Source organism: Takifugu rubripes, chromosome 1 (genome assembly GCF_901000725.2).
Source record: "Takifugu rubripes chromosome 1, fTakRub1.2, whole genome shotgun sequence".
NCBI lineage: Eukaryota > Metazoa > Chordata > Actinopteri > Tetraodontiformes > Tetraodontidae > Takifugu > Takifugu rubripes.
In genome coordinates, this window is record NC_042285.1 from 27750303 (window position 1) to 27766824 (window position 16522).

Below are 16522 nucleotides of genomic sequence, written 5' to 3' on the forward strand. Positions count from 1 at the left end.
TGTGTAGCTGTGCATTTACAGAGGAGCTCTCACAGCTGATGGAGTGAGGAGGAGTATCAGGTGGATCCTATAATGAAGAGGTTCTTCATGATGCCTTCCTGGAAGAGCCACCGTTCTAACGGACTGAAACTGTGATTTCCTGGGGAATCATTTTGTCCTGCATCCCGCCAAAACACACACACACACACACACACACACACACACACACACACACACACACACACACACACACACACACTTTATGGGCCAGAACAGTAAATCTCCCAGCACAGCGATAATTACAGCGTGAATCTTAATTCCATGAGTACAGCTCAAAACGGCACCGCTGTCAGTCTCTAAATGAACCACCTTGACATGAAAACTCAGGTTCAGTCCAGCCTGGCACACCTGCCGCGCGCGCCTACTTTACGCGCGACGCGTCATTGGGCAGCGAGCGCGCGCGTGCGAGCGACGATCCAGTGATTCAGTTTAAAGCGGAGCGGAGATCCACTCGTCTCTGTCAGCGGCTCCCTGTGATCGCTGTCGGCGGCTGCTCATCGATCCGCAGGCTGATCGGGTTCCTCGGAACTGTCCCCGGTGCTGAACCATGAACCAGAGCGCGGGAGCGGTGCAGCACAGCCGGCGCTACTCGTCCGACTCCAAGGTAAGACCCGTCCCGAGCCGCTCCGGTCCAACTTTCTGACGACTGACCCGGGAAGAGTGGAGCAAAAAGCACGTGGCGCGAGTGTGGACTTTAGAGCGAGTCGGGTTCTGGTTCCACGTTTGCTCAGCCGGCTCGGGTTCGCGTGCGCGGCCGCGGGGAGAAGCGTGCGTTGCTGTCAGGGCTGTTTCTGCCCTCTCCACTGATTCATGCACACCTGGGCAGCAAATATCAACCGTTTAATGTATTTATTCCACTTTATTGATCGGAGGAGGAACCTCTCTTTCATCGGGAAGTCTGAACTCTTTGATGTGCACGTTCGTCAGACGAGCACGGAAAGTGTGCACAGTGGGGGGGACGTTTGAAGCAGTTTCCGCTTCAGGATCTTTTGTCAGGTTCGTTTTAAAAAGGCCCATTTCCTCGCACATACGTTAAAAACAAGAGCGCAACATCGCACGCACGCACGCACACGCACATTTACAGAGAGAAATGACAGAGACAGAAAGCAAACATGGTGTATAGCCGAGCAGGAACAGGTGCAACACTAAAAATAACAGGTTGAGCAGGATTTCAGTTCCCTCACATAAAGAGTGGGAAGATCCAGCAGAGATCCAGGAGAGATCCCGGAGAGATGTTTGGGATCTGTTGGCTTTTCTTTAAATGGGGAGGGAAAATAGTAAAGCCTTAAAGTTCCAAAGGACAATAAATTGAGTCAGTGTAATGAAATATGTCGTATAAACGTTTTGTTCCCATTAGTGCAATGATGAGTATCCATTTAGTTTGATTTGGTCTGTTTGGAGACCATCTGGACCGTTTTGTCCAGTCAGCAGGTTAAACTGGCGTCTGTGGTGGAGCGCAGGGTAGAATTATTGTTCTACCTATGTAGAACAATAATTATGGACATTTCTGCAGCCCCCCAACACACACACACACACACACACACACACACACCACCCCATGGGGCCTTGAAATTGGAAAACACGCAGACCCAGTTCTTCCTTCTTTGGAATTCTTCAGTTATCTATCTATCTATCTATCTATCTATCTATCTATCTATCTATCTATCTATCTATCTATCTATCTATCTATCTATCTATCTATCTATCATCCATTGATCCTTCATTCCATTCATTCATCCATCCATCCGACCGTCCGTCCATCCATCCATCCACCCATCTATCATCCATCCATCCCTCCCTCCCTCCCTCCATCCATTCATCCATCATCCACCCCCATCCATCCACCCATCATCCACCCACCCATCTATCATCCATCCATCCCTCCCTCCCTCCCTCCCTCCCTCCCTCCCTCCATCCATTCATCCATCATCCACCCCCATCCATCCACCCATCATCCACCCACCCATCTATCATCCATCCATCCCTCCCTCCCTCCCTCCCTCCCTCCCTCCCTCCCTCCATCCATTCATCCATCATCCACCCATCATCCACCCACCCATCTATCATCCATCCATCCATCCATCCATCCATCCCTCCCTCCCTCCCTCCCTCCATCATGACTGTAGCACCAGTTTCAGCTGGTTTATCTAACCCTAACCCTGTCTATTAGTCCATTTAACGACGTGCGTGTCTCCTCTCCTCTCCTCTCGCTCCCTCGCACGTCTTCGTTGTTCCGTTTGTTTGTGGCGGCTGCTGCAGGACGTCCAGCTGAGACAGAAACATTCCCAGTCACGGCGGCTCTCATGCAGCCTTTCCTGATTGCCGCTGTTAAAACCTGTGGACTCTTCAGCTGGATATGTTAAAAAGTCACCTGTGTATCAACGCCTGCTCCGGGCCTCCCACTCTGCTGCCTGTCCACATCAGCGCAGACAAAAAGGCGTATCGGGCTTTAGGAACAGCGGGCGTTGTGCTGACAGCGTGATTGTCTTGTGGGTTGGCGCCAGGCTGTTGATTGGCTCCACCCACGGCGAGGTTGAAAGGTGCGTACTCGGAGGATTCAGGTGTCTGGCGGCTGGTGCAACGTGCTTTTCTAAACCTTGTTCAGCGTCCTTGTTCTGGCGGGTCCATCAGAAAAACAAACAACAGAAGCAGCATCTTCCAGCAGCCAGTTTGGACCTCGGTCTCCAGGGAACAGGAGGTGGTCCCAGTGATACCAGTGCAGCTACTGGCTGAGGTGCTTTTTGTGTTCAAAGACGAGCTCTTGAAATTCACCTGCAATTTCACACCTGCAATTTCCCCAGAGGGAGCGCGTCGCAGATAAGTCACAATCAAAAATAAGTGTTAAGAACAGCATTTGTGAAGAAATAGAGGCTCCTTCGATCCCTTCAGTCAACAATTGTACAATTTAATATGTGATATATACTTTAATATTAGTCTGTGCCCGCGCGACAGTGACAAAATGGAGGAAACCTGCCTGTACAATATGTTTTGGCTTCTGTAAAATGGAAAACATTGGACACTAAACTTAAAACGCTAACGTGCACACAGCACATTCGTCCAGCTTGGAATGGCATCTGATGTTTAAAGGAACAGTGCACTCAGCATCTCTCTGGCACCATTAAGGTCCCTTCTGGTGAGTAAACGACTTGCTTGGGCCAGTGAACAGACCAACACTGGAGATCATTTCCATCATCTGGGACTCCCAAGAGCTTCATCCAAAGGAAATCCCCTCAGTGCATTAGTGCTCACCTGAGAGGAGCCCGGGCACCACAGGGAGCTCCCACTGCGAGACAGATGGGAAAACAGTTGGGCTCCATCGCCGCGCTCCCGGCAGGAACGCTTTCAGTGGAATTGAACAGAACAAAGACCTTCTACCAAAACTCTGGCAGTCTGAGGACTCGGCTCAGGTCTTCAGTCTTCCACGAGCCTCTGACGTGCATCAAATCAGACCAGAACTTCTGCAATGGCCTCTGAAACCGAGTCCGATTTCAACGAAAATCACATTTATACCAAGAAAAACTTCAAATAAATGAACAAATGATGTAGGTTTGGGAAACATAAGAGGTTTGAGCTGTGAATGGAATTCTGCTCTACATTTCTGCTTCTTGGAATTCTGGTTTTAGCCAGATGTCTGAGATTAAAGACAGACTTCATGGAAATGGTTCTAACCCTCTTTACTGGACATCTGACCGCCCTGAACGTCCTCACGCACGAGTTGGATTGTCCAGCTCATGGAGAACTTTTGCAGTTGTATCCGGATTAGGCTTTAATATTGGGATTTTCCTTTTCCGTTCAACATCAGTTGAGATTTTATTTGAGTTCCAGCTCATGTTTTGAACCACATTTGTGATATCAGGAAGTCCCAAACAGGAAGCTGATCACCTCAGAAACATGGCACCATTGTGGATGAAGCATCTTGGATATAAACACAAGAAATATTTACCACAATACAATATTTAATCGGGTTTTATGATTTCTTCAGACGTTGAAGCAGATTTTAATCCAGGGTCATTTCAGCCTGTTTGGATCTTTTGGTGCCGGTGTGTTGTATGAGACATCTGCCTGAGAACTGATTTGAGAGGAGATGATTTCCCAGCAGTCTTTCCAGCTCAGCTGTCGACACGGGAAGACGGTCGGAAAGAAAATGTGAATCTGACAGGACAGAATTGTTTAGCGCAGATGTGTAGTCTGGTTACATAATGATGGAGTGTAATCCAGAGATTTTCTGTCCCCACTGCGGGTTTGAGTTACGCCGGCTCAAAGTTAATTGGATATAATGCCATGAAAATGCTGGGAACACCAGGACTGACAGCTGAACTGGACTCGTTTTTGGGCGGGTCCAGCAGGAGGAACTAGCATCCAGAGATCAATGTAGCATGTTAGCATGCATTTCAGAGGAATTTGTATCTTCTGAATTTGCTTATTTTTCCTCTGGCTTAATTTTTCTTCCCGGTCATCAGGTTATTTATGGATAAATAACTCATGTCTGTCAGCGTTTCCTGCTCTGACGGTCATGTGACCTTCAATCTGCTCATCTTATCAGCCTTTATGTGTGTTTGGATCAACATTTGGAATCACACGTTTGTTCGAGCCACTTCGGCTCTTTGATGGAATTAGCGCCACCAGCTGGTTGTTTTGTTAACCGACCCTCATGTTAACTCACATTTGCCTTGTTTCTAGTTCAGGCTTTTATCAATTGATAATTAAAACTAATTTATTATTTTGGAATAATGACTCTGAGTTTTTGGAATAAACAGACGTGAGAATCCTCCGACTCTTACAAGAAAAGCGCTGCTTTTTTCTGCTCCTGTCTGAAAAGTCAACGTGTTCTCTGGGGCACTGCTGGTAATTGAAGCAACCATTTTCACTTAATTTTTCATATGTGCTGCATTGTTCACACAAACAACATCCTCCAGCAACCAAGCAACTCTCCAAACTGGGTCACACCAAACCGATTTAATTATTCTGAGCTGGCATTACTTTTTTGTGCAGCGCAGATTGAAAATTATTCAGGGATTTTCCTCTTTCCTTTGATTCCTAATTTAGCTTCAACTTGGGAAACTGTAACGGTATCATCAAGCAGGTTTCATAACTGATTTCATGTGAGCCAAATCCTGAACTGCAGATTTATTAGCATTTTATTTGTTATTTCTGGTCAACTGTGGAAAATTGTGCATGTAAATTACGTTTTGCATCTTATTTAGTTCAGCTTTTCTACTTGCAGCTGTAGTTTTAGACGTCACAGCACAATCAAAGTGTTCACCTTTTAGACAGATGAGAATTGGATTGTGTTTTCACCCGCGCGCATGTTTTAGACGTCTAAAATGTGTCCTGTGATGGACAGCTGACTTCTCCAGGGTGAATTCTTGCCTCTCACCCAGTGACCGCTGGGACAAACTTCAGCACCTCCTGTGATGAAACTTAATGTCATTTATTAACATTTTATGGAAAAAAAATACACTTTCTTGTGCAAAACTATTGTCCGTTTTTTCAAGAAAGCTATAAAACAGTACACGAGAGTGTTGTGATGCTTGAATGCACCAACGGGGGGCGCTGCTTTGCCATTACCAGCATGGAAATGTGCAAACTGCTCCAGGGTCTTCCGTGACTGAGCTGCCTCTTCAGATCATTGAGCAGCTGTTACTGAGAGGTGTGGGACCTGCAGGTGTGGGACCTGGAGGTTTGGTACCTGCAGGTGTGGTACCTGGAGGTGTGGGACCTGAAGGTGTGGGACCTGCAGGTGTGGTACCTGCAGGTGTGGGACCTGGAGGTGTGGTACCTGGAGGTGTGGGACCTGCAGGTGTGGGACCTGAAGGTGTGGGACCTGATGGTGTGGGACCTGGAGGTTTGGTACCCGGAGGTGTGGGACCTGAAGGTGTGGTACCTGAAGGTGTGGTACCTGAAGGTGTGGGACCTGGAGGCGTGGTACCTGGAGGTGTGGGACCTGAAGGTGTGGTACCTGAAGGTGTGGGACCTGGAGGTGTGGGACCTGCAGGTGTGGTACCTGAAGGTGTGGTACCTGAAGGTGTGGGACCTGGAGGTGTGGGACCTGCAGGTGTGGGACCTGCAGGTGTGGCACCTGCAGGTGTGGGACCTGCAGGTGTGGGACCTGCAGGCGTGGTACCAGGAGGTGTGGGACCTGGAGGTGTGGTACCAGGAGGTGTGGGACCTGGAGGTGTGGTACCAGGAGGTGTGGGACCTGTTTCCAGGCACCAGTTGTAATTCCAGATGTTTCCAGACATTCTACCTTGAAAGCAACCCCGTTCTTTCATGCTGGTAAATGTTGTTTGTGTGAAATCCTCTTTTTTCATATCTCCTTCAGACGGACATCTATAAAGAGCCGAGGTGTTCCGTGACGGCCTGTCCAGAAAGTTAGTGCGTTAGGGGAGCAATCGCTCAGCAACGTGGCGGATTTGACAGAAATGATCTCAGGAAGTTGGAACAGACTGATGGAGGAGCTGTGGCCCCTGTGGAGGATGAAATCTCACAGCAGATTAGCAGCACCGATCGGGGTGTTTGTCTCCGCAGATTAGATCTGCCCTGGTACGTCTGAGTGGAGCCCCGCGTTCCTTGAGAGGTGGCTTCCTAATACATGAACCATATATGACTCTGCAGCCTTCTTCCACCAACATCTCACATCCGCAGGTTTTCCTTTTCCTTTTTTGCTTGTGTGTCACCATCGGCCGTCGTTGCTCTTTGACTGGGATTGAACTTCCAACTGGTCGGTTCACTGCTGCTTTTCGTTCCTGTCCCAGTTCAAACTGGACACTGCAGGATTAGAACCATTCAGGTTCAATCTGGTCAGAGATACTGGGATTATGTGCAGTCACTGGTGCTGCTGGTCCAAACTGGTGGAAATCTGTTGTTGTTGTTGTACTTTGTGGTTTTTGTGTATTTTGTAGCCAGTTTGCAACAATCAGCCCAATCAGCTCTTTTCTTCCTGCATGGTTACATCAACATTTTAGTGCTGACGTCTGCTTTCATGTACGAGCTTCTCTGTCTGTGGCTGAAATCAGAGGTGACACGCTGCAGCCTGTTTTTTTCCAGGGTCGTTTCACTGTTATTTGGACGCTGTTGTGTTTTTCCTTAAGCGACCTTTCATCGGTGACACTCGGGAGGCTCTTTGGTCCGAAACATTAAAGCCAAACTTCTGCTTTGAGGAGAGAAAAGAGCAAACTGGAGTTTGACAGATGAGATAAATGAGGATGGATGAGAGGAGGTTTGGAATATCTAACGCCTGAGAAGCAACTTTCTCTGGCTTGTTTGTTCCTGCCTGAGCTTGGTCCTCTGGTCATAGATGCTCCATTTGGGTCATCCTGGACCTGTTTGGCACCTGGACCACGTGATCATCTCCAGCCGCTGGGGGGGGGGGGGGGGGGGTGTAAAGTCGTGCATGATGACAGTTAATGATGACCAGTGAAACGCGCCCAATACTGCTTTTGATGTCTTTGATGTGTAAGGAATCAGAGGTGACGCGTCGTCGTGGCCTCCCCGCCACGCTGTCGCGCGCTCGCTCCGCTCCTGCCGCACACGTTTCCGCGCGGCTGCGCAGCGTCGCCGCCGCTGGATCCCGCCGTCTCTGCTCCTTTACAGCTGGCTGAGCACCAAATTGCAGCGACGCACCAGACGAGGCAGCTTTGTGCCTGTTGCACTCCGTAATCCCGCGCACAAAAGTCTCTTTGATAGCTGTCAATTACGATTAGGGCTAATGAGATTCTGCCGCCGCTTTATCGCCCCCGCTCTTCCCAGGAGTGACTCGGAATGAGGCTCTCCCGGGAACCGGGGAAGCTCCCACCAACCTGTCGAGGTGTTTTCACGTGTGTGTGTGTGTGTGTGGGGGGGGGCGGGGGGGGGGGGGGGGGGGGGTGTATGTGTGTGTCCACGGCAACATGGAATTTTCGATGTCTAAAATGTGCCAAGCAAAGCTTGAAAAGACCCGATTTAATAGATATATTTACCTATATTTATTTTTTTTCTCTTTTTAGCATTTAAAATGCCTCTCCGAGGTTTTTACAGCTGCACATTTAAGTGAAGTGAAAACTGCAGCAGGGCTGATCTGGTTTTAGATGTTGGTTTGTTGATGAAAGCAGGGTTAAATCCATCAAATGGCTCTCCCCAGAAAGCCCAGCAGCCGTGCACGTTTTTTCTGGTGCGTGATTACTCCTCCAGCTGGCTGGACGTCACACCAATATGGCTCCTTTAAGGAGGACAGTTTGATGTCCTGATGCTGAACATAAATGGAGTTAAAAGGGCATCTGGCCAGCAGATGGAAGCAGACGCGTCCAGTTCGTTCAGTGAATCGTTCTTAACCGGAGTGGATCATTGCATTTCCGGGCTGTTGATGTGGATAAAACAGATTCTAGTCATGAATGTGGAAATGCAGAGAATTCCATCTGAACTGAATCCAGGCCAAACTCACCTTTATTCACCTTCAGCAGTTTCCTGCTGGTATTCTGTTTGTGCTCAAGTGCTGAACACGTTCCTTATCTCTCTCTCTCTCTCCCCCTCTCTCTCCCCCTATGTCTCTCTCTCTCTCTCTCTCTCTCTCACCCTCCTTACACCCACCTATTTCCATGAGCTATATTGATTATGCTAAGCCTCTGTTAGCAGCTCAAAGCTGCTCCACATACCATCCATGTTCTCTCTACCGTTTTGTCCTTCATTGCTCCCCCATTATTCTGCTGCTGTTCTGTTGCTGTTGCTGCTGCTGTTGCTGCTGTTGCTGTTGCTGCTGCTGCTGCTGTTGTTGCTGCTGCTGCTGTTGCTGCTGCTGTTGCTGTTGCTACTGCTCTGCTGCTGCTGCTGCTACTGCTGCTGCTGCTGCTGCTGTTGCTGCTGCTGCTGCTGCTGCTGTTGCTGTTGCTGCTGCTCTGCTGCTGTTGCTGCTGCTGCTGCTGCTGCTGTTGCTGCTGCTGCTCTGTTGCTGCTGCTGCTGCTCTGTTGCTGCTCTGCTGCTGCTGCTCTGCTGCTGCTGCTGCTGCTGTTGTTGTTGTTGCTGCTGCTGCTGCTGCTCTGTTGCTGCTGCTGCTGCTGCTGTTGCTGCTGCTGCTGCTGCTCTGTTGCTGCTGCTGCTGCTCTGTTGCTGCTCTGCTGCTGCTGCTGCTGTTGCTGTTGCTGCTGCTGTTGCTGCTGCTGTTGCTGCTGCTGCTCTGTTGCTGTTGCTGCTGCTGCTGCTCTGTTGCTGCTCTGCTGCTGCTGCGCTGCTGCTCTGCTGCTGCTGCTGCTGCTGCTGCTGTTGCTGCTGCTGCTCTGTTGCTGTTGCTGCTGCTGCTGCTCTGCTGCTGCTCTGCTGCTGCTGCTGCTCTGCTGCTGCTGCTCTGCTGCTGCTGCTGCTCTGCTGCTCTGTTGCTGTTGCTGCTGCTGCTGCTCTGTTGCTGCTCTGCTGCTGCTGCTCTGCTGCTGCTCTGCTGCTGCTGCTGCTGCTGCTGTTGCTGCTGCTGCTCTGTTGCTGTTGCTGCTGCTGCTGCTCTGCTGCTGCTCTGCTGCTGCTGCTGCTCTGCTGCTGCTGCTCTGCTGCTGCTGCTGCTCTGCTGCTGCTGTTGCTGTTGCTGCCTTTCTAATGACCCAGGCTGCTGTCAGAATAAACCCAGCTGCAGGGTGTGATGGTGGTAATCATGGTGATGATGATGGTTGGTTTGGAGGTGATGATTTAGATTCAGATTCAGATTCAGATCCTTTATTGTCCCACACGGGGAAATTTACAGTGCAACAACAGCAACAAGAGCACTCAGAGAAAAATAAGATAAAATCAAATAGAAATCAAATGGAATATACAAAGAGGATGTATATTTACAATAATCCAGATAAATGGATACTCGGCCTCTGTGTACCTGTACATAGTACAGAGGGTGAATACAATATACATATCAGAATATATAATATTCAGATTGTGTTAGCGGTTGTTCTGTTTATTGTGCAGTCTGACAGCAGCCGGCAGGAAAGATCTACGATACCTCTCCTTCACACAGCGAGGGTGGAGCAGCTGCTCACTGAAGGAGCTGCCCAGTGCTGTCAGGGTGTCCTGTAGGGGGTGGGACGTGTTGTTCAACATGGATGACAGCTAGTGACGATGATGATGTTGGTGGTGATGGTGATGATGTTGGTGGTGATGGTGATGATGTTGGTGGTGATGGTGATGATGATGATGGTGATGATGTTGGTGGTGATGGTGATGATGGTGATGGTGATGATGTTGGTGGTGATGGTGATGATGGTGATGGTGATGATGTTGGTGGTGATGGTGATGATGATGATGGTGGTGATGATGTTGGTGGTCATGGTGATGGTGATGATGATGATGTTGGTGGTGATGGTGATGATGTTGGTGGTGATGGTGATGATGGTGATGGTGATGATGTTGGTGGTGATGGTGATGATGGTGATGGTGATGGTGGTGATGTTGGTGGTGATGGTGGTGATGGTGATGGTGATGATGTTGGTGGTGATGGTGATGATGGTGATGGTGATGATGTTGGTGGTGATGGTGATGATGGTGATGGTGATGGTGGTGATGTTGGTGGTGATGGTGGTGATGGTGATGGTGATGATGTTGGTGGTGATGGTGATGATGATGATGGTGATGATGTTGGTGGTGATGGTGATGATGATGATGGTGTAAAATGAGTTCCGAGCAGCAGTTGAAGACTGAAGCTGCTGTTAAATGTGTTGCAGCGCTGCCTCATTATGATAATCCTCCTCAAGAGAAGCTCCACGAGCTGCCTGGCTTTGAAGAGCAGGAAGAAATTCACTGGGGGGCTGTGCTTCCTCCACTGAGTGTGTGTGCATGAGAAGAACATGAGAACATTGTGGTTCCCTCTTCCCTCCCTGTCTCCTGTTTTGAGGAAGCAGTTTCAGTGTTGGGGAGTCAGAAAATAACATGAAGTGGGTCAAGGCAAAGTGGGAGGGGCCTGCAGACGTGAAGACTGGAAGTGCATCATCACTTTACATGTTGGGGAGGTTGTTTGTGCTTCATAACCTGACCTCCAGCCTCAAAAATGAACCACTCATCTCCAAATGTTCATCCAGGGAGGAGGTTGTAACCTTAATGGGAAGCTTCACGTTGCTTCTGCAGGTCTGCCTCCAGGTTTAACTCATCAAACTACACTTCTCTCAAACTTCATTTCCAGGAAATCACCCTAAATATTCTGACAATAAAGGAAATTTAAGCATTTTTAAAGATATCCAAAGCTGAGGTGTGTAGATGTAGTAAACCACCGTCGGTGAGGGCCAGCGTGTGTTAGAAGAACACCTGCAGAAACTGAGGCAGGAAGAAGGAAGTCAGCTTATTTTCAACGCTTTTCAGAACCTTTCCGAAATACGAACCCTCCAGATTCCATAAACTCATCAAACAGAAAGTTTGAAACCACACTCAAGTTTCTGATGATGCAGCAGCTGCTTCACTCCTGCAGCATCTCAGGTGAGATTTGAAGCGCCGCCTCAGGGTTGGTGTGTGTGGGCGGTTTCTGCTGGAGGACTTGAGTCTGGCGTTGGAGGGGTTTCCTGTTCGCCACCGCTTCACCTCTGCTGCACGTTAGTGGAGACTTTGAACTTTTATTCATTTGTTTTAGTTGCATGTGCTTTGGTATCCTGATGCTTCTGTTTCCATGGCACCAGACTAAAACCTGCCTCACGATTCATGTGGATATGTGGATTTTCCACTTTAGTGTTGGTTTATCTCACCCAGCTGATAAGTGACGCGACCTGATTTTATTCTGTCTGACTTGCCTGTTAGATTCCTTTTAATGAGATCACAGGAAATTCTTCTGTTTTCCAGGGAGCCTCTTTTTATTTGTAGTTTTCCTCTGTGTTATAGTTCAAAACCTGCTGCCGTTACGTTCCTCTACCGATTAAAGATAAGTTTTGGGGGTTTTATTTAGTTGATTGTGACATAACAGCTTTTTTTGCTGTATGAGTTAATTATAAACCAAACACTAATTAAAATGTGCTGCTGTTCCTCCTGTTTCTCCCCTCCTCTCAACCTTTTACACCCTGTAGGGTGATTAATTACACGCATGATTATATCTCATCAAGACGATATTTTATTCACCGTCACATCAGCCATCCTGTGTAAACACCATATTTACATAGTCACTGCTGGAACAGGTGAGCCGACACTTGATGTTCATGCGCGATATTCTTGGTGCAGCTACAGAGACACAAATATTCACTGTGGTGTCGACGCGTGGGGTGTAATGAGTCAATATGTCCACCAGGTGGCAATGTATCACAGGAAAAACTAAAACCAGAAATAATTATTTATTAAGCATATTACATATCAGAGAAGTGCAGAAACGACATATAAAAGCTGAGAACACTAATAAAATGCTAAACGAGCTCAGAAGATTAAAGGGTAAACACTTAGAGCACCCCTCTTCTGTTGAAGGTCGTCTGCTTTAGATCAGTTATAATTGGCAAGGATGATAACCATTCAATATATAATACAATATTTACTCTGATCCACTGCACAGTAGTGCCAATTGGCATGTTTTATATTTAACAGACACATTTTACTGGATATATTAATCCCCAAAGGGCAACTGTCCAGCTCATAACAGCAGTAAAAGAGCACACGCGCAGCAGACAGAGGTGATGTCTGTGTTTGTTCTGCTGTATTTCCGAAGACTCTGGTCCACTTTATCCCTCTGATACGGTGCTACTGAGTCCAATATGCGCTTTAACGGCTGACATGTCAGACTGAGATTGGGTCTGTAACCAGGTTATCAGACCCACGGCTTATCTGTTGTCCTACTTTGTCATGTCCAGTGATGGAGCTGAGCCTCTTCTGACACTGATCTCCTCGCCTCCTGATTGCCGACTCCAATATAAAAAGGAAGTCAAGAGATATTAAAACATGCTGGGAAAGGTAGCACAAGAAGACGGGCTCTCCCCGACTCAATCAGCCTCCACGTGAAGCAGCACGGCGAGCCTGGAGAAGGATATCAGCAGCCTGTCAGTCGGAAGAATGAGTTTGGCACTCGGGCCCAGATTGCCCCTCACTCCTTCTTCTTCCTCTCTTTGTGGGGAGCTGAAATTCACTGGCAGAGACACCAAACGCTGCATTCAGCAGATAGCCTATCTATAAACACCCCCCCCCCCCCTTCTCTCTCCCCCCACAGGGAGACGCTGGGAGTCCTCCAGCTCAATCATGCTGGATTCATGCATCATGTATATCATAGTACTGCAAATCAGATGGGAGAGAAGAGACAAGGCGGCGACAGGACGGCTCAACTAGACTTTCCCAGGGCGCCAAATCTAAAACTGTGACACAACATCCAGGAATCGTTGTGACTTCCTTCTGTCTTTGTGTCTGAGATCGTTGATGGTGCAGACGACTGGATATGCAGCTAATTACTTTATGCTAATAGCCACAGTTCTGTCCAATACAGAAGTCCTGATTAAGAGTCATTATAGGGATGGTAAAATTCTTGTGAGCAACCATAAAATAAAGCAAAAAAAGCAAGTCCCATATAAGGGACCAAAATTGGGCTTCCTATATTACATGATGGCCTTTTGACCCCTGGACACCCTGCTGGGCCTTTGGGGTGTCCCTTCTGTCCTCAGACCACACCGAGCAGGAAGTGCTGACTGGTTTTGGTTATTGGGCACGTTTGCCGTAGAAGCTCCCTCTGAGGATGTGCTGCCGTGCTGCACCTGTCCATCCTGTCATAGATGGATGTGTTTGTGCAAACATGGCTGAGAGTCTGCAGCTCATTCATGCTCCACTTATTTACCCATTTACTGCCGTCTACAGACACGGTTGCTCGTCCACGTCGGCGTGCCCTCAGATCGCAACACTCTCTTCTGAAAGGAAGAACCCAACACTTTGCTGTTCCAACTTCAGGAGAAAAATCTTGTTTTTCATCATTGTAAGTTAAATGGACATAAATGACTTTGGATTTCTAGCAGCTTGACATTAAATAAAAGATCCATTTTACAAACACGTGTTTCCTGCTTCCCTGTCGCCTCCGATCGACTGATTAAAGGATGGATGTGAAGTTTGACTGCGGGAGCTTTCTGCAGCGCTGACCTCTGACCCCCTGCTGCTCTCATCCTATTGTTTTGCTTTGCTGGTCAGAATGATGAGGTCTCAGGGGCCTCTGCCGACTCCATCCGCCCACTCATGCAGTCCTCCGTCAGGGTTTCCCGTCTCCTCCTCCTGCAGCTGTTAAAGTTGTTCACAACTTTCTTTTACCTGATTCTTTTACCTGAAGGGCGACGCAGACGGAGGGAAACGAGTCAAAGGTGTCGTTGTTGATGTTGTTTCACGCAAGCCAAAGAAAGAGAACAAATGGAAAATTTTATCTGCACTAAATCTGTTTTCACTAACTTATGTGGGCAGAATTGTAGATTTTTGCTAGTTTTGTACTGAAATGCCAGTAAAATATTTCAAATTTTCATTTTTCAACCACAATATGAAGATGAGGAGGAATTTGAGATGGATGAATGTAACAAGGAATGTTTCCGCCGTGTGTGTGCATGACACACACACACGCGCGCGCGCACACACACACACACACACACACACACACACACACACACACACACACTCGTGTGCTGGGCAGCCAATTATCTATGAAGGAGAAACACGTTGAATATGAATCCCTGAGGATCGAAACCTGCACTTTGATGTTAAATTCTGAATCGGTGTGTATGATGCAAGACAGGCTGTGTGCACGTGTGCACGTGTGCATGTGTGCATGGGTCAGTTGTGGTAGGAGCGCATCTTCCCATCTCACGTCATGCTAAACATTTCTAACATCTCTGCTCACTCTTTTCTTTTAGACCAGAACATTGACATAAGGACCATTACACAAAGAGAAATATTTGATTTAAAAACATACACACACACACACACACACACCCACACACACACACACACACACACACACGCGCGCGCGCACACACACACACAGAGTACGACCCATAAAATTGTGAGGAAACATCAAAGTAAGCTTCGGTGCAGGAGCAGAATGTCAATGCTGAAGCCCTCAGTCCAAAAAACCTCCTAACTTCAGTCTAATAAGAAGTGGAACTACAGACGCTCTAGGCATCAGTCAGAGTGTCGGTGAGAAATTTAAGGCTCACAGACTCGACGTGTTCTTCACATCTGAGGACCAGAGAGCTGGGGATGATCAACAGAACGATTAAACATGAGACAGGCTGCGTGTCAGATGAGCCGCACTCATGTTGAATGCTCAACATTCCCTCGAGCAAACACAAGTTCTTCAGTTTTAGATTATAGGATGAATAGAGGAGGAAATATTTCACTGTGTAACTGCATCATAAAAACTGAGCCGCGCTGACCTTTGAATCCAGGACTTTTCTCCTGCTTCGCACACTCGTCCTCCTCAAAAGCTTGTTTGTAACGGCGTCCTGACACCTCCTCCATCTCTCCTGATGAGACGCTGGAGGCCATTGTCACATTAATATGAGAAAATGTCATATGATCAACAGTTGCACCTTTTTAACGTGGCTGTTTTTATTCTCTTAATGGTTTTATTAGACTTTTGTCTAACGGCTAAATGGCTGCCGCAGTGTGAAAGTGTAATAAAGGCTCACAGTGTTTACACTAAATCTGTACGATTAAAAGCAGACTCCAGAGCCAAAGTTTGTGCCCTGAAGCTGAAAGGGAACAGACTTTTCTCCCAGTCGTTCACGGTTTTATGGCTTTGCTGCAGCGACTGCCACTGATCGTCAGGATGGTGTTTAAACTTCAGGTTACACAGATGAAAAATGGTCTAAAGACAGATTTGATCACTGCGGCACAAATGAATCTGCTGCAGAAGAGTCAACAGAGGCTGAGATGTCGGTTTGACAGTTTAAAAGCCAATTTCAGGAGGAAATGAACTTTCTCGTGGCTCCCCTTTAGACTGGGATTCTGGTCTGATCTGAGTTGGGCCACATTAGCATAATCTGTCCACAGCAGTGAGACTCTGGCGCGCTCTGACGCTCGGTAGAGCCGCCAGCCAGAGCGGGTGGAAAAGCAATCAGCAGAGCAGATTAAAACGTGAGACGGCAAACAAAGTGAGGGTGCGAGCAGCTTACCTAAACTATGGAAGCAGCCAGGAGATGAGCGACATGCTGGTTAACAGGAAGTCCACCCCCTCCTGACATCCTCATTATTCTGCCACCTAATAAGTTGGCGGTGGCCCTTCCTGCCCCTCAACACTGTCAAATTAAAGTTTTGTGGATGTAAAAACCACAAAAGTCTCCAAATGTTGCTATTTTCGATCCACTGGATCAGGCGTCTGACCCAGATGACCCCATGGGGGTGAGGTGGTTAACGGTGTGGCGAGGAGCCTGTCTGTTCACGCAGGTCTGGGTAATGATGGTAATCGCTCTTATTGGGTAACAAATTGAACTTAAACATCATTCTGGTGTCTACACGGGGAAAATTGGGCTGATGCAAATGTGTTTTGATGTAAATTCTAATTAAAACTGTGCGTGGGCATTTGTGTTGCTTCACTGGATTAAATAGTTACAT

The 16522-nt window shown here is 47.8% G+C and overlaps 1 protein-coding gene across 4 annotated transcripts in view; it reads left to right on the forward strand.

The window, feature by feature from the left end:
- The first annotated feature begins 459 nt into the window (after positions 1-459).
- LOC101075575 (inactive dipeptidyl peptidase 10-like) overlaps positions 460-16522 on the forward strand; it is a 35819-nt gene continuing 19756 nt past the window's right edge. For 3 of the 4 annotated variants that reach the window (XR_003888696.1, XM_029837111.1, XM_029837229.1), the window contains exon 1: positions 460-643. Coding sequence is in view for 3 of the 4 variants with exons in the window: in XM_029837111.1 (XP_029692971.1) it covers positions 587-643 (57 nt within the window). In the remaining variant the exon portion in view is untranslated. The remainder of the gene's footprint in view (positions 644-16522) is intronic. The other variant, XM_029837163.1, reaches the window with a different exon arrangement.